The 18591-nt window shown below is 34.2% G+C and overlaps 1 protein-coding gene across 1 annotated transcript in view; it reads right to left on the bottom strand.

Moving 5' to 3' along the window:
* Window positions 1-1099: 1099 nt before the first annotated feature.
* The window catches only part of MED20 (Mediator complex subunit 20), a 47064-nt gene continuing 29572 nt past the window's right edge, over window positions 1100-18591 (bottom strand). The window contains exons 3-5 of the mRNA XM_089106596.1: window positions 17971-18227; window positions 5951-6061; window positions 1100-1620 (exon numbers count right to left, since the gene is read on the bottom strand). Coding sequence (XP_088962722.1) covers window positions 1528-1620; window positions 5951-6061; window positions 17971-18227 — 461 coding nt within the window. The 3' untranslated portion in view covers window positions 1100-1527. The remainder of the gene's footprint in view (window positions 1621-5950; window positions 6062-17970; window positions 18228-18591) is intronic.

Raw genomic sequence — 18591 nt, 5'->3', positions numbered from 1 at the left:
GGTAGGATTTCCCTGTCGGGGATAGGGACTAATAAAGAGACATATGACGGAGCATAAGTTAAATTCTAATGGAGGTAATTTAAATTTGTGTGATCGGCCTAGTTTGCCAACAAGTTTTCATTCTTTTAGAAGTAATTTAAAACTGTATGATTAGTCTACTTCGGTAATGTGAAACCAATTTAACTGTAATACCCATCGAAATATGCCTCAACAATTGGTGCAGGGGCATGCAAGGGCGGCCGGATGGCTAGATGCCCATCCTTACAGGGAAAAGTACCGACTAAAACAAAAAAAATATTCCCTTTTCAAAGATGTTTACCGCGTGCGTCCGACGACTACTTGCAAATTAGTACTTTTCCCCAGCACTCAACCTCTTTCTCATGTTGTTTTTTGCAAAATTAACCAACAATTGAGTGTTAAAAATAATCAATCAAAACTATTTGAGGTTCTTAATTTGACATCTTTCACAAGCCTGTTCATTCATTGTCATATACCGTCAGTAAGGCTTTTTTTAATTTGATATTCTAATTCGACATGCACTTTAAATTTTACTAAACACTAGCTAGTCCCAGCTAGCAGAACTACCAACAAGCAGATTGTATCACTATTAAAGTGGGTATCAACATGACCCAAAAACAACGAATAAATTGACACAATTCAGCCACAACAAAAATCGATTTGGAGTTACTCATATTCCTTTTCTAAATGAAGGTAGTTGTTGATCAAAAGAGGCTTTCAGAAAGAAGGACTATACTAGATTTCTATTAAAAAAAAAAAAATTATGAAGAAAAAATTAAATGTGAAAAATGTTACTTCAAGACGACATGTTAAAACATATCGTTAGTAAGGCATTTTTCATTCGACAATCTCAATCTACCGAACACTAAATTGTCCCAAGTAAAAGGAATACCAAAGAAATTGTATCAGCGTTAAAGCGAGTATCCACGACTCAAAAGAAACGTAAACAAACGTAATTCGAAACTCAAAACAAACGTATTTCGAAACTCAAAACAAACGTAATTAGAAAGCAATTCACACAATTCAACCACTACAAAAGGCGCTTCCAGAAGAAAATGATTATATTAAAGATTCATGACAAAAATGTAATGCAAAATATAAAAATGTCAAAAATTTTCTTCAAAACGACGCGTTAAATCATACCGTGAATAAGACATTGTTAATTACATTCACGAAACTCACGTGAATAAATGAAATTCCTTTGATCATATCATTTGACACGAACGTTAAATTTTATTGAATAGAAACTTGTCCCAGGCAAAGGAACTATCGAAAAAATTGTATCACTGTTAAAGTGGGTAACCACACGACTCAAAACGAACGTAACTCAGATTCACATAATTTAGCCACTTCAAATTTTGATTAAAAATTACTCTTATTAAAAAAAGATAGGAGGGACCAAAGACGATACAAGGATTATATTAAAAATTCACTAGAAAAAAATTTATGATGACAAATATAAAAAATGATTAATGAAAAACACTGATTAAAATAAGAGATTATTTTCTTCTATCTGACTGAAGTTGTTTTCCTGAACAAATTAAAATGTTCCAGATACTGACTTATCTTATCAATCGGTTGAAATATGTCATTCATTCGTGCCTGGAATAGAAAATGTATATTTTTAACTATAGCTACATTTTATCCAAAAACACCAGTCAAATCCGGATTGGAGCGGTAGCTAGCAGCCTCGTAAGAGACGATCACGTCCCATAGTAAAAACTACAATAACCCATAACTCCTAAAAATAGAGTAAAATCAAAAAACAAAGCACACTATTAGAACCGCCTTGTCCGAAATCCTTATATAAAAAATTATCGTTCCTTGGCTTGAACAAAAAGGGAAATCTATTGGCTTGAAAATCAAGAAAAGTGGCAGCAACCACGATATTCTGCATAATTGGCATATTTTTTTCTTTTTTTCTTCTTTTCCTCAGATAGCTTCGCACTGGAACCTCGTAAAGAGTTGTTTAATGGCTCATTTTAAAATAAATTGATGTGGTTAAAAACCTTTTCTAATTAAAAAAAAAATAAATTTTGAAACAAAAATAAATTTTTTTACGAAAAACTGCATTTTTCTATAACACTGTAGTAGGTTATGTTATTATAACATCAGGATAATCGGGTTGCAGCGGTAGCTAGTACACAAAAGATCGATACAGTTCATAATAAATGGGGCATATGCTAGTATCATCGGATATAGCTGAAACCTAGTAAAGAACAAACCCCTGCACATAGTAAATAGAATCGATTTTGTACGAAAAACTACATTTTGTACAACACTGTAATAGCAGTCATCTTGCACAGGAAGATCAAAATAGTGTGTTTAACATAACCAAAAGCATGTAAATATAGTTAGATAAAATCCTTTAGAGTTTTAAGAAAATATCTTATTGGTTAATTGAAACTAGAGTAATTCCTGAAAATTTTAAATAAAATAATTTTATTTCATGGACCACTAGAGTTATTATGTAAGCTGCAAAATGGTGTCTGAGCAATAATTATATAAATAAAGGATCGATATGGTTCATTATAAATTAAAAAGGTTCAGACATTCTAATGTACGAAGATTACAGAGTTAACATTTTCCTATACCGGGAATCAAACCCGGGCCTGCTGGGTGAAAGCCAACTATCCTAGCCACTAGACCATACGGGATTATAAAAAATTATGATTTAACATTTTTGATAAAACTGTGCCTATAACAAGGGAGAGGGGGTGATTGCGCCCAGTCTCTCTTCCCCCACCGCATAAAATGACGGATCAAACTTGAAAATCTGGCCTTTTTGTTCAATCATGGCCCAAGTATGTTTTTTTATATTGGATCCCCACCCCCTGCGTTTTTTGGCTTTTTCGGTCAATTAGAAAATTGAAATACTTTAAAAGCTACGACATGATTGAAAAATATGGTATGAATTACATATCTTAACGAAGTTGACAGCAAGAATTCAAATTTACCTAAGGTGCTTTTTCGAAAATTAACAAAAAACCTAAGTTTTTTTGTTATAACCCGAAAACCCAAAAAGCTAAGGGTTTTGAACAAAAAAAAATTGCTAACCAAAGTAATATGTTATTAACAACTGTTGGTGATGACGAAAAGTTACAAGCTGCAATAAATACTGGTAATTGATTATTGAAATTAACTTCAAACAAATACAAGTTGAATGATAAAATTCTAATTCATTAATCCTAGAACTCTCACCTAAAATCCAAGAAGGAAATATTAACGACTGTTTATTGACCAAAGATAATGAATTATAAAATATATTATATTTTTGTGTTTATTTTTCTATACCCATGGGGATAGCCTCTCAAGCCCCTCCTGCCCAGCATTTCTTTGTCTTTTTATGTTTTTTTTTTGTATTTTTTTTTGTAAACCAAGCTAATTTTCGTTATTATTATGATTATGACAAGATATATTGTTTTATTTTAAATGAATTAAATAAATAAAAAATTGAATAAAAAAAGAAGTATTTTTCAACTGAAAGTAAGGAGCAACATTAAAACTTAAAACGGACAGAAATTATTACGTATATGAGGGGGGTCGCCCCGTCCTCAATACCCCACTTTTTACGGTAAGATTTGACTTTTAGTTCCAATTATACAAGAATAATCCCTGAAACACAAGGGCCCTTTAATCACAATATTAAGGTTTTTTAAAAGTTCTATATATTTTTAAAGTTCATTATATTTCTATATTTTAGAAGATACATTGTTTTACTTATGATACATTCCAGTATTTACACCCAATTTTACGAGCTCTGTTTTTCGTTGGGGGTTAATGCTTTTGTAGTTTAAGCGAGTTAAATAAAACAGTTGAAATGTTTATTAGTCAACCGATTTAAAAAAAAACTGAATTATTTACAGATTACTTTAATAGCTTAAAAAAAGTCTTGAAAGTAAAAATTGTTTTCAATAAAGTACAAAAATTAAGAGAGAAAAAAAAGTCTAATTTGAATAAATCAATTGAACAAAACAAAAGATAAAAAAACAACAACAAAACTTTAAATAATAAAAGAATCCAAATATTTCAACTCAAGATCCGAGTATTTTTTAACGGAAAAAACTTGAAGTAATAATAATTTTTTTCAAAAACAAACTCATCTAAAAAAAACGACAACCAAAACACTCATACACAAATAAAAGAACAACAACAAAAAATAAATAAATACAACTCACATTTTAAACACTCTCAGAACTAAAAATACTATAATTTGTAGTATCAAGTAGTATCAATGTAGTATCAATGTAGTATCAAAATCACCGACAAGACAAACAAATGCCAGTACAAGAGATATTTCTCCTCTTTAAAGTCAGGTTGGCAAATGAGATCTATTAAAAATGAAACCTATATTTATTTGAAAGAAAATTAATAAAACTCCAGATCACCGACCCTGATTAAATTTGCAAGGTTAAAAACATTTGAATTATATGCATCAAAGAAACTTGTGCATTATAAATTGAGGGGATTTTTTTTTATTTGCAAACTTAGCTGCGGTCCGATGACCACATAAATTGGCACTTGCAACAGATTTCGTACTACAAGCGACGAGTTGAGAAAGTGGTGGCCCACTTCCTTCAAGGGCAATTTATTTATGTTTGAAGCTTTAGCCATTATATAAGCCGTTGTTTCAATGTTTTAATTTGACGTCACTGATGATTTATTTTCGAATCATATTTTGTTCTTATTTAAATTTGTAGAACTATCATACAACAAAAGCAAATTAAGAGGGGTCTCATTTTACACTTGTATTTACAAAACTGGAAATGTCATGATTTTCCAGGGGGGGGGGGTAACGGCGATATGGTCTCAGGCAAAATATTTACACTGTTTTCATTTTCCCTGTCAGGAGACATCCTCGTTTTTTCTTCTTCATGAATATCTTTTTCTCACCTAATTAATAAATACGAATGACATCATCAGATTTAATAATTACGAATGCTATAGTATTTACAAATTGCGAATGCTTCATCGGATTTCATAACTAAGAATGATAACTAAGGTAAAGCATAGCATATATTAAATACGTAGCCTAACCTAACCTATGTGCCTCTCCCCCTAAACCCCCCAAAACAACAGTTTAAATATTGTAAACGCAATAAAATCTACTCTTTGCATTCCGTTTCTGAATAGCGGTCTCTTGAAAACAACCAGTCTGGCGGGTTTCGTCTCTCATTGGTATATAAAAGCGACCATATAACGCACTAGTACCGGCCATTTTAAACTTAAGATCATTAGATACAAATACCTGTTAGAATGATATAATCGGATTTAATAATTACAAATAAAGAAAAACAGAATTCAGAGAATATTTTTTAGACCACAAATAAAAAGCCTGGTGCATGTACAAATGCACAGGTCAGAAGGAAACGTAGAGAATCTGGCACAAGAGAATCTGTCCCTCGTGACCCTGGATACGTCGGCGTCTCTCAGAACTTGCGTTGAGGCCAAACCCTGGGAAGAGAAATATTGCCTTGAGGAGGGGCTTCATGGGGAGACTTTAATGTGCGTGGGTAAGAGAAAGGAAGAAATATTCGGGGAGGCCTTGGTTACAGAGCGGCCCATATTTGTATCCAACGCGCGATGATAATGAGGAATTAGAGCACTTTATGTGCAATGGTAAGCAGATGGAGGACACTGGGGAGGTACGTCCTTACCTCCCCAGAAGAAATGGATGGTTGAAATTTTGAAGAGTAATTGTCAACTGGATAATAATAACGTCGGGAAGTACGTCCGTCAGGCAATAAATCACAAGGAGAACTGTCTTAGAAAATGGTGAATCGGCAATATAGACGAAGATTATTTTGACAGAGATATGTACATGCACTATGGGGAGGGGATTGCTGTTTTTTGTGCGTTTTTTTTTACCATGTGAGCCACGTGGTGCTAATATTGTGGTGCTATGGTGCTAGTAATGTATCGTATAATATACCTGCATAGCCTGTGGTGGCGCAGTAAGTCCATGACTTCCCAGAAATCCTTGGATAAATTCTTTCATTAGATCCCAGCAGGCTTGAGGGACACAGCAAGCAGTATATTCAACCTATAATATCAAACGTACCGTATGAAAAATACATATCAAAGGCATTGCCCTATGTTACTATGATACATCGCTCTAGATACATTCCTTGGAGTTTTATTCACCTAGCTCAACCCACTTCCAAAGGGGGAAAAAAAAATCCTAAACTAGTATTTTATGACATTTTCAAAAGCCAATTAAAAGGAGATCCAAGACTCAACATTAAGGTAAAACATTCTTGTCAGAATTCAGACAGGGATGAATTTTTCATGTATGCAATCTTTTAAGCCCTAGAATTAAGAAAAGGGCAGACATAGTAACTCCATAATCCATTTGCAGGGTATATTTTTGGCCCTGGATTCATTCCTGAAAGCTTCACTCCCCTAACCCAACCAATTTTCAAGCAACAACTAGAATTTTACAAAAAAATAAATCCCGTTCTTTCAGTAGAATTTTAAATATCAGTAAAGAGTTGGGGCTGTTAAGAAGGAAACAATATGGTTTAAAGATCTGAAAAAAATTTGAAAATCCTAAAGTACTTCTTAAATTCTCAGATATCTCCATTATTGAGCTACAAATTTGGTGAACATAGCCTGCCATTCGATGCCCTTTTTTTCGATCCAAGGTAGAGTCCACCTTCAAAATTAACCATATTCCAATGCAATCTTTGTGGGGATCTTGTGGTAAATATCTGTACTATTTTAACTACTAATCTTCCGGCTCTCCACCAGAAAGCAACAACAATATTTTAAGTGATCTTGCCCGCCCTCTTGCACCTCTAATCAGCGGTAGTTCTAGCCTCTCTTGCGCCCGCGGCAAAATATTGATTACCACCCCCTTCCTGTCTTCCAAAAATTTTCAGGCTAAATTTTAACAGAATTTTCGCTTATTTAAAAAAATGTAATACAAACTATCTCAAAAATATTAAGATTAATAAATTCAATCTACTTACTTTTATTTTTGACGTGACGAAAATATGGGGAAAATGAAAATTTCTGAAATGCCAATAGCATTCTCTACTTTATTTTGATAAAAACAAAATTCCAAAATTACAAAATGAATATAATCATTAGATTATTCATTTAAAATTTTGAGCCCATGAAATTTCTGCACTCAGAGCAAGTGCCTTCTCTGCTCTCCCCCCTCCAAACCGCCTCTGCTTCTAGTATGACTATCATATTAATTCAAACAGACCATGGGGAAAAATATAATCCCTGACCAAAACAGCTCTGAAAATTAACAAAATTCCAATTTAGCCCTAGTCCAGAACTTGACGTGGATATCTGCGCTATTTTTTTTGCAAAAATGTGGTAAAGCTTTCTAATTAAGCCAATTTGGAATTTAGTAAAAATATTAAGACGCAAATACAAAGTTTCGAAATACCCCTTTTTATTAAGATAAAGATACACATCCTGGAATGTGTAAGCTTGGAGGGAACTTGCTCAATAACCAATTTTCTGGCTAAATACGTCAATGAGCCGGATGGACGTGGTTGGTTTTTCATATATATACTCAGATTTTTGAGACTGAGTTGGGACTCTTTGATTTGCAAGGCGAACCTCTGCCCGTTTGTTATCTTATTAGAAATACCTTGGAATATTGTCGGATTATTGTAAGTGTCTAAGTATCTTATTGTATATTATTATAGTTTTCTAAGACTTGTGGTCTGCTTGGGACAACCAGTCTCAGTAGAATATATATATCTTGTATTAGTATATGTTAACTGAATAAAAGTATTGTGTTATAGCCAACCTCTCTACAATCTACATTTAGTCTCTCGAATATACCCAGCTGGTACGCCTCATTAGTCCGGTCATAGCCTAAGGCACGCTACCAAAGTTTAAATACCTTAGGGCCAGAGTTCATCTCCCCCTGTAAAGGGATAATAAAGGCATCTAACACTACACCACTTAAATACCATAAGAATCACCTTACCACAAAATCTTCCTGAGATTTAACCGGTAAAGAATACCGTTTAGGGCATAGAAATATATAAGAGGTTCCAATGATTCTCTTTTCATTTTGACCCGCCACAATTTTTGCAGGGTTTCAAGCCCTTTTTCAAATTTCCCAGTAAATAAATTTTACTAAATACAACAATAAATTTTACTACTGACATAAACCTAATATAATAGTTATCATTTCCAAATCACCCTTTGAGTGACAAATTTTTTTCAAACAATTTTATTTCAAAACGCGTATTTGAATTTTCGAAGGGTTGCACTTTGCTCTTTACGAGGTTGCAGCTAACCATGATACCAAGATGCATTTTCTTTAAGCCAAAAGTTCTAGTGGCTCATCAATGAGTAATCGTTTTCAGAGTGTTCATAGGTTGTTAAAATAGCCAATCAAGTAGATCTTTCTAGATCTAGTTAGTCTAAGTAAGTCTTTCAAGTAAGTCTAGAACTACCAGGAACAGGTTAAGCCCTGTTAACATTTTTTAAACCGAAGATCGAATGGTTTTTTTTTCGTATATTTTATCTATCACAGTAATGGACACTCCCAAAATTTTTTTATGAAGTTACTAAACCTATATTCTTTTTCTAGGAGAAGGGAAGGGGGGTTAATTATTTTTATTTTTTCGATTCCAGTTTATTTTTTTTCTATTTCTTTATTTTCTACCGTTTATCCGTTATCATTCTTTACCGTTGACCACTTTTTACTGTTTTTACCGTTATTATTTATTCCTTTCGTTTCTACCAGCAACTCCTTTTCTTTTCTAGCATTTTTGTTTCCTTTTCTACCAGCACCTTTTTTTCTAGCAGAGCCTCTTTTTCTTTTCTGCCAGCACCTCTTTTTAATTTCTAGCAGAACCTCTTTTGCTCTAGCAGAAATTGTTGGACAAGAGGCATAAAAAGGAAAAATTAACCGTAGCGTATACTGTTTTCTAAGGATTGGAAACCTACTGACTGTATGATGAGAATATACGGCCATTTTGTGTAACATGGCTTTAGGTACCCGCCATTTACTGTAACATGATCTCTTTCAGAGCTAAGAGTCACGGATATTGAGCCAACCCTTTACTTGGACTTTAAACGTAATGCTAAAGAAGCAGATGTGTTTTTTGATGCCAGGTTTTCAGTAATAATTACTAAATTGCCCTCTAAGATTGGTTTTCGAGGTAGGGGCTCTATAATCCTCCCTATATTTCCGTCTCTGCATATATCCATAGTTAACTTAAAAAAAAAATCCTTAGCCCAAAAAACAAATTTCGCACAAGAACTCCCAATTAGGTAAAAAAAATGGATTTAAAACAAGGAAACTCGATGAAAAGATCAATAATTACAGATTTTATATGCTGAAAATGTTTACTAACTCTAAAGTGAGAGCCACTGAGCATTTCAGAAAACATTTGCTGCTTTTACACCACATGAGCTTGCTGCTGAAGCTAAATATACCGAAGTCCCTTTCCATTATCTTTTAATTTTACACTGTTGACTGCTTTTATTTTTGTACGTGTGGATTTCTTATATAACCTCTCTATTATCTTTTGAATTTTGTATTGTGGACAGCTTTTATTTTTGTAAATGTCGATTGTTTTAAAACGCCACGAGCTTGGTGTTGAGGCTAAATATACAGAAGTTCAAAACCTGGTGATTAGTTTTTATTTTTGTAAGCGGGGATTGCTTTTACAGGCGCGGGGATTGCTTTTACAGGCAAGGGGCTTGCTGCTGGCGCTAATACAAATACAAAATATATAAAAGTCCAAAAAACTCTTTATTGTCTTTTGATTTTGTATTGTGGACTGTCTGTATTTTTTTCCTTGTATTTTGCTTTTACTCATCACCAGCTTGCTGCTGAAACTATATATCTAAGTCCAGAAACCTCTTTACTGCCTTTTGATTTTGTATTGTGGACTGCTTGTTTTTTGTTCTTGTATTTTGCCTTTAAACATCACCAGCTTGCTGCTGAAACTATATATCTTTAATCCAGAAACCTCTCTATTGTCTTTTGATTTTGTATTGTGGACTTTTGTGTTTTTGTTCTTGTATTTTGCTTTTACACATCACCAGCGTGCTGCTGAAACTATATATCTAAGTCCAGAAACCTCACTATTGTCTTTTGATTTTATATTGTGGACTCTTTGTATTTTTGTTCTTATATTTTGCTTTTACATATCACCAGCTTGCTGCTGAAACAATATATCTAAGTCCAGAAACCTCTTTATTGTCTTTTGATTTTGTATTGTGGACTGTTTGTATTTTTGTTCTTGTATTTTGCTTTTACACATCACCAGCTTGCAGCTGAAACTATATATCTAAGTCCAGAAACCTTTCTATTGTCTTTTGATTTTGTATTGTGGATTTTTGTGTTTTTGTTCTTGTATTTTGCTTTTACACATCACCAGCGTGCTGCTGAAACTATATATCTAAGTCCAGAAACCTCACTATTGTCTTTTGATTTTATATTGTGGACTCTTTGTATTTTTGTTCTTATATTTTGCTTTTACACGTCACCAGCTTGCTGCTGAAACAATATATCTAAGTCCAGAAACCTCTTTATTGTCTTTTGATTTTGTATTGTGGACTGTTTGTATTTTTGTTCTTGTATTTTGCTTTTACACATCACCAGCGTGCTGCTGAAACTATATGTGTAAGTCCAGAAACCTCTCTATTGTCTTTTGATTTTGTATTGTGGACTGCTTTTATTTTTGTAAGCGGGGATTACTTTTGCATGCTAGGGGCTTGCTGCTGACGCTAATACAAATACAAAATATATAAAAGTCGAAAAACCTCTTTATTGTCTTTTGATTTTTATTGTGAACTGTTAGTATTTTTGTTCTTGTATTTTGCTTTTACATATCACCAGCTTGCTGCTGAAACTATATATCTTTTATCCAGAAACCTCTCTATTTTCTTTTGATTTTGTATTGTGGACTGTTTGTATTTTTGTTCTTATATTTTGCTTTTACACATCACCAGCTTGCTGCTGAAACTATATATCTTTTATCCATAAACCTCTCTATTGTCTTTTGATTTTGTATTGTGGACTGCTTTTATTTTTGTTCTTGTATTTTGCTTTTACATATCACCGGCTTGCTGATGAAACTATATATGTTCAATGCAGAAACCTTTCTATTGTCCCTTGATTTTGTATTGTGGACTGTTTGTAATTTTGTTCTTATATTTTTCTTTTACACATCACCAGCTTGCTGCTGAAACTATATATCTAAGTCCAGAAACCTCTCCATTGTCTTTTGATGTGTTATTATGGACTGTTTGTATTTTTGTTCTTTTATTTTGCTTTTACACATCACCAGCTTGCTGCTGAAACTATATATCTAAGTCCAGAAACCTCTTTATTGTCTTTTGATTTTGTATTGTGTAACGATTATATTTTGGAAAATGGATTGACTGAAATGCTTTCTAGTGTCTCATCTGGTTGGCATTGTCTGAGCAGGTTCATTTGGCTCATAAATGCCTCGTAAATTCAAAGATAAGTAGGAATAAATAGGATGAGTAGGACGAAGCAAAATGTCTTAGATGTCATATTACTTGCTTCACTTCATACTCGTCGTTGTGCGACTTTGAGGTGAAAAACAACCGACGCGCACCAACACAATATTCCTATGATTATGTAACAAATATGATGCTACTACTCCTAACAACTCACAAGTAGTACCAAGCCACCTGAGTCCAACACAGCTACCGATGCTCCTCCTCCATCCTAATCTATTCAAAGCCTACCTATTTACACCCTCCCAAGAAGTTCCAATTTCCTTAAAAAAATTCTTTACATCCTCCCGCACCAACCGTGGACGACCTGCTTTCCGTTTAGCCCTAGACGGTTGGCCGAAAAAGACAATCTTTAGCAATTCGTCATCCTTCATCCACAGAACGTACCCTAGCCATCTCAACCTTTCTCTCATTATAACCCTAATCAGAAATCAGGATTGAATCACACTTTTCGTACAGCCTACTGTTTGGAATACGGGCAGTCAGCCGGGTACCCAAAACAATCCGTAGGCCATTTCTCTGGAAAACATCTAGCAATTCTGCCTCCGGTTTTCGGAGCACCCATGCTTCATAATCATATTTGACGACTGTCATCACTGTAGCTTCCAATATTCTAATCTTGGTTCGCAGACTTATCTTTCTATCCTTCCAAACTTTTTTCAACTGTGAAAAAAAAAATACCCTGAGCCTTGGCTATTCTACTTTTAATATCTTAACTGTTCCCATCGTCTTTATCAATAATTAGTTTAAAAAAAAAAATCCGCAAAATAAGTTTTTAAAGGAAAAGTAAAGAACTCCATTAAACCAAAAATGAGCAAAAATAAAATAAAATAATCTACCAAGCGTGAAACTACCACAAATCAGCATCGACAAATAAATGAAACCCAAAACGGACAGAAATTACAATAAATAACCGATTCAAACTCAAAACAATCAGAAATTAACATGAGTAGGGACCAAAACCCTTATGCCTTCCCAAGGCCCGAACATAATTTGCACTTTACTCAAAAAATACAAATGTTTTTACTTTTATAACTTTAACAAATCAAATAATATTAAAATTTTGATTACTAAATATCAGTATATGTATGTTAAACTGACAATGCACATTCATTTGTATTTTATTTTTGCTCATTTTTGGTTTAATGGAGTTCTTTACTTTTCTTAGAAAAACTTACTTTGAGGAAAAAGTTTTTCCACAAGAAAAGACATAGTCTTTTCAGGGAAGAAGAAAATAATACTTTATAGTTTGGCCTGTTATATGGATGCTGAAGAAAAATTTTCACCAATTTTTAACAACATACACCCTTTTAAAAATCTGGACACAAATATTAGTGTTTAATTCAGGTTCATACCTCCATTAGTTGACCTCAAATAGAAAACTTGATACCATTCGCAAAAAAATCTATTTACTTTCTTTGATAGCTTGGATACACTTACGCCAAACAAACACAACTTAAAAACAATAGGGAATTTTTTTTTCAAGACAGTGCAATTTAAATCGGTGAATATTTCGGCCCTATGTCCAAGGGCCGTCTTCCTCACAACGTTAATTAAAAAATATATATATAAAAAACTTACATTAAAATACAAAGTTTAAAACTAAAAATGCTTTTAAAAAACCTTTAAAACAGCCCCAGTATCCTTACTTCAACGAAGTTCAACCAGGACTGATAAATAAAATGATGAGAGAGGATGAATTCATTCAAAAAACAGCTAAAAACAGAATGGTAAAATCACACCATAATTATACAACAAATTTTACCCCCGTGTTAGTTTCTGTCCAAAATTTTACGACTTACCATAACTGCATAAACAAGGTATTCCCCTAAGACCTATCGTAGCATGTACTAAAGCCCCCGCTTCCAATATTGGAAGATGGCTTTGCACAGCTTTCAAACCTTAACTGTATTCACAAAATTCCTACATTAACCCAATTTATGGAAACATTAGAAGATGTTCTTGGAAAAGTTTTTTCTGAAAAATCCGAAGTTGTATTAATGGGCGACTTTAACCTCGACCTTGCGGATCCGTCATCTAGACAGGCTTCTGATCTTTTTTCTTTACTAATTTCGTATGGATTAGCTCCTTGTATAAACATACCGACAAGGATTTCTAACCAGACAGCAACATTAATTGACAATATTTTTTCATCACTACACTCCATTAAGAATGAAGTACTGCTTTCTGATACTTCCGACCATTTGCCAGTTGCAGCCTTGTTTCCAATCCTCCAAAATCCACAAAGATTAGTCCCCCAAGATACACCGAGATTATGTTGCTCACCAGTGGAGCTGGATAAACTGAAAGAAGATCTGAGTTCATCTTCATGGGACTTTTCATTACCAGAAAATATTAATTTGGGCAATTATAACGATATATTTGGCCAGTTTTATGACACTGTTAAGGAAAAATTCGCGGCTTATTGTCTAAAAGCTCCTTTAAAGAATCCTCGATCAAGAAGATCAACACCCATAGCTCCCTGGCTAACACCGGGAGTCCTCAAGTCAATAAATAGAAAGCAGAACCTTTGGAAAGAGTACAAAAACAGACCAAGTGATGCTAAATTAGAAGCATTTAAGTTGTACCGTAATATGCTGAAATCAATTATTCGGAGAACAAAAACAGTGTATTATACTAAGAGATTTGATGATTGCGGTAGAAATATAAAGAAGACGTGGGACGTAATTAAGGAATTTAGTCGGCCATCGAAAAAATTAGAAGGTCTCCCTAAGTCTCTTATGGTAGACGATCAACTTATCACAGAAAAAGGCCAAGTACGACATCATATGAACAAATTCTTCGCGGAGATAGGGAAATCAACTGCTAATAGTGTTTCTCACTGCTCGGTGTCTCAGACTTGGAAGCAGTTCCTAGGCCCCCGTGCTTGAATTCAATGGCTCTTGAGGACGTTACAGTGCAGGAAATTACAAATATTGTTTTGTCCTTAAAGAATTCTTCAACAGGTTTTGACAAAATTTCTGCTAAAGTAATTAAACATATCCTTCCGTCGATTATCACCCCACTTTGCCATTTGATTAATAGGTCATTTCAACTAGGAGTATTTCCTCAACGTCTTAAATTGTCGCGTGTGATAGCTCTCTTTAAAGGAGGTGACCGTGAGGATCCTGGGACTTATAGGCCGATCTCTCTTTTGTCAGTGTTCTCCAAGATATTTGAAAGGCCAATGCTCAAACGTCTGGTAAGGTTTCTTGAAGCTAAATCTTTTTTCCATAAGCATCAGTTTGGGTTTCGCGCAAAGTACTCTACAGAACATGCTTGTAATAAACTTCTTCAGTTTATACGACAATCTTTAGACTCTAAGCTTATTCCTGCAGCCATTTTTCTCGATGTAAAGAAAGCTTTTGACAGCCTTACACACAAGATTCTCATTGGTAAACTTTCTCATCATGGTGTGCGTGGGGAAGCATTGTCTTGGCTCTCTTCATACCTTACTGACAGATCTATTGCCATGGAAGATACAGACAAGGAAATTCCAATTGAATACGGAGTATCCCAAGGTTCTATTCTTGGGCCAACCCTATTCCTGATATATGTGAACGACCTCTACCGACTTCTAAACACCCCAATTCCCAATGTTTGCTGTGGATTGTGTCACAAATGTTACTCTCAGACTATGTCGGCGTCCACATCTGATAGTCGAGAAGAACTGGTATCATTTGCAGATGACACTACTCTAGGTGCTGCAGCTCCGGATGAGTCATCCCTTATTCTAAAGCTTCAAGCAATGACTGAAAAGATACTCAATTGGTTTGACATAAATCAACTAGCTTTAAATGTTAAAAAATCGTACCTTCTTATTTTTTCCCGTACAGGTGGGAGCTGCCCCACAATTACTGAGCTTCCTACAACAAGAGGCTCCATAAGTTGACCCCCAGATCGATATGTGCGATTCCTGGGAGTTCTTTTTGATGACAATTTAACGTTTGAATTACACGTTCAAGTAATAAGAGTGAAAATTTCCCGTGGACTTGTAATCATCCGTAAATTAAAGCGTTTATTTCCTTTTCCTATACTCCGTCTTTTCTCTTTCTCTCTCATTTTCCCTTATATATGTTACTGTTCGTCCGTGTGGATGTCTACATTTTCTTCTGTACTTGCTCCTGTTCATACTCTTCATGAGAAAGCGGTAACAGTTCTCCAGTCGACTACTCACTCTCCTGTTAATCTCCTTAAGATTAGAGATATTTATGTTATATCTCTAGCTTCGTTGGCATATCAATTCCTTCACGGAGATCTCCCATTTTGTTTTTCTGGACTACTTAAGCCAGTAGGGAAAGTAAATTTTTACTCAGTTCGGAACAGGGAGGATGTTATGATTCCAGCTACTCCCTCGGTTCGTTCAGACTTTGGTCTGGTCGTGACTGTGGGACGTGCTTGGAACTTGGTTCCTGCTGAGATTCGTCAGTCACAAACACTTGGCTCCTTTAAAAGACAGATGAAAAGTTTCTTATTAAAGCTAAATATTAAATAGTTTATAGTTGTTGTATTGTTTTTTTGTTGGCGTTGGATCCTCGATGATGTAGAGAATTTTTAATTTTTGATTTATTTATTTATTGTCGGGTGATAGGAGGGTCGCGGTTTCGTGTGGACTGTCGGTGAGTTGACTTCTTTTCCTTATCGATTTATAAGTTAAACACTGTTTAGTATTGTTTATGCCAAGTTTTAATATTAGTCATTTATTCTGTGTCGTTTCCCAAATAACGGGCCATTGAGCCCTTTGGGATATTGTTTTGTTATTGTTATTTATGGAAATAAATGGAACTTGAACTTGAACTTGAGTAATTCGGCAGATTTAGTTAAAAAACATAATAACACAAGTATTTCAGAAAACACAATAGTTAGTAGTTTTGATATTGTTTCCATGTACATGAATATATTTGTGGCTACTTCTGAGCAATTATTAAAAACCAAAATAGAAGAAAATTATCACTTAATCGAAGACTATTGTGGACTGTTTGTATTTTTGTTCTTGTATTTTGCTTTTACACATCACCAGCGTGCTGCTGAAACTATATGTGTAAGTCCAGAAACCTCTCTATTGTCTTTTGATTTTGTATTGTGGACTGCTTTTATTTTTGTAAGCGGGGATTACTTTTGCATGCTAGGGGCTTGCTGCTGACGCTAATACAAATACAAAATATATAAAAGTCGAAAAACCTCTTTATTGTCTTTTGATTTTTATTGTGAACTGTTAGTATTTTTGTTCTTGTATTTTGCTTTTACATATCACCAGCTTGCTGCTGAAACTATATATCTTTTATCCAGAAACCTCTCTATTTTCTTTTGATTTTGTATTGTGGACTGTTTGTATTTTTGTTCTTATATTTTGCTTTTACACATCACCAGCTTGCTGCTGAAACTATATATCTTTTATCCATAAACCTCTCTATTGTCTTTTGATTTTGTATTGTGGACTGCTTTTATTTTTGTTCTTGTATTTTGCTTTTACATATCACCGGCTTGCTGATGAAACTATATATGTTCAATGCAGAAACCTTTCTATTGTCCCTTGATTTTGTATTGTGGACTGTTTGTAATTTTGTTCTTATATTTTTCTTTTACACATCACCAGCTTGCTGTTGAAACTATATATCTAAGTCCAGAAACCTCTCCATTGTCTTTTGATGTTGTATTATGGACTGTTTGTATTTTTGTTCTTTTATTTTGCTTTTACACATCACCAGCTTGCTGCTGAAACTATATATCTAAGTCCAGAAACCTCTTTATTGTCTTTTGATTTTGTATTGTGTACTTTTTGTATTTTTGTTCTTGTATTTTGCTTTTACATATCACCGGCTTGCTGATGAAACTATATATGTTCAATCCAGAAACCTTTCTATTGTCTCTTGATTTTGTATTGTGGACTGTTTGTATTTTTGTTCTTATATTTTTCTTTTACACATCACCAACTTGCTGCTGAAACTATATATCTAAGTCCAGAAACCTCTCCATTGTCTTTTGATGTTGTATTATGGACTGTTTGTATTTTTGTTCTTTTCTTTTTCTTTTACTCATCACAAGCTTGCTGCTGAAACTATATATTTTTTATCCATAAACCTCTCTATTGTCTTTTGATTTTGTATTGTGGACTGCTTTTATTTTTGTAAGCGGGGATTGCTTTTACATGCTAGAGGCTTGCTGCTGACGCTAACAGGAATACAAAATATATAAAAGTCCAGAAACCTCTTTATTGACTTTCTATTTTGTATTGTGGACTGTCTGTATTTTTTCTTGTATTCTGCTTTTACACATCACCAGCTTGCTGCTGAAACTATATATCTAAGCAAAGAAACCTCTCTATTGTCTTTTGGTTTTGTATTGTGGACTATTTGTATTTTTGTTCTTGTATTTTGCTTTTCAACATCACCAGCTTGCTGCTGAAACTACTTATCTAAGTCCAGAAACCTCTCTATTGTCTTTTGATTTCACATTGCATTGTTTTTTATATCTCACCTCTACTAAGATGCCTTTGAAATGCCCACCCATACTGACAGATCCAAGCTTGACAATAAAATCTCCAGCTTCAAATCTTGGTCCTTTGGATTCAATTTTCAGGTTCTTCTTAGGTACATACCATGGTGCCATTTTCAGCATCAGCAAATCAAAGAGACTATCAGCAACTAAGGGTACTATCTTAGTGCCAGTGTCAAGTAGGGAGAAGACACTTACTGGCGTTTCAGAGTCATGTAAGACATTCACCGACCTGGGAGCTAAAAATAAAATTGACAAAGACTTAAATTATACATATATCTAACACTATCCAATAGGCAAGTATAGATTGCAGTGTAAGGGTCTATCCTCAAGCTAAAGGAATTTCTTAGTATTTTTTTTTTTTAAACACGCAATCATTTGCACAAAAGCTCTAAAATTATGCATTACTGAACAGTACTTCAACCAACTCCAAATTTTTGGGGTTCCCTCGAACCAATACAAAGATAAATATGGTATTCCAAAATTTACTCCGAGCTGTCCCCAAATACACGAACGGTAAAAAAAAAGATTTTGTTAATATTAATTTTGGGCATCTCGGAGAAACAACTTTGCTTTTGGGGAAATGTAGACTATCCTGAAAAA

Source organism: Artemia sp. Qi Xiang Cuo, chromosome 21 (assembly GCF_049724085.1).
Source record: "Artemia sp. Qi Xiang Cuo chromosome 21, ASM4972408v1, whole genome shotgun sequence".
Classification (NCBI taxonomy): Eukaryota; Metazoa; Arthropoda; class Branchiopoda; order Anostraca; family Artemiidae; genus Artemia; species Artemia sp. Qi Xiang Cuo.
This window is presented reverse-complemented; position numbering and strand designations above follow the sequence as displayed.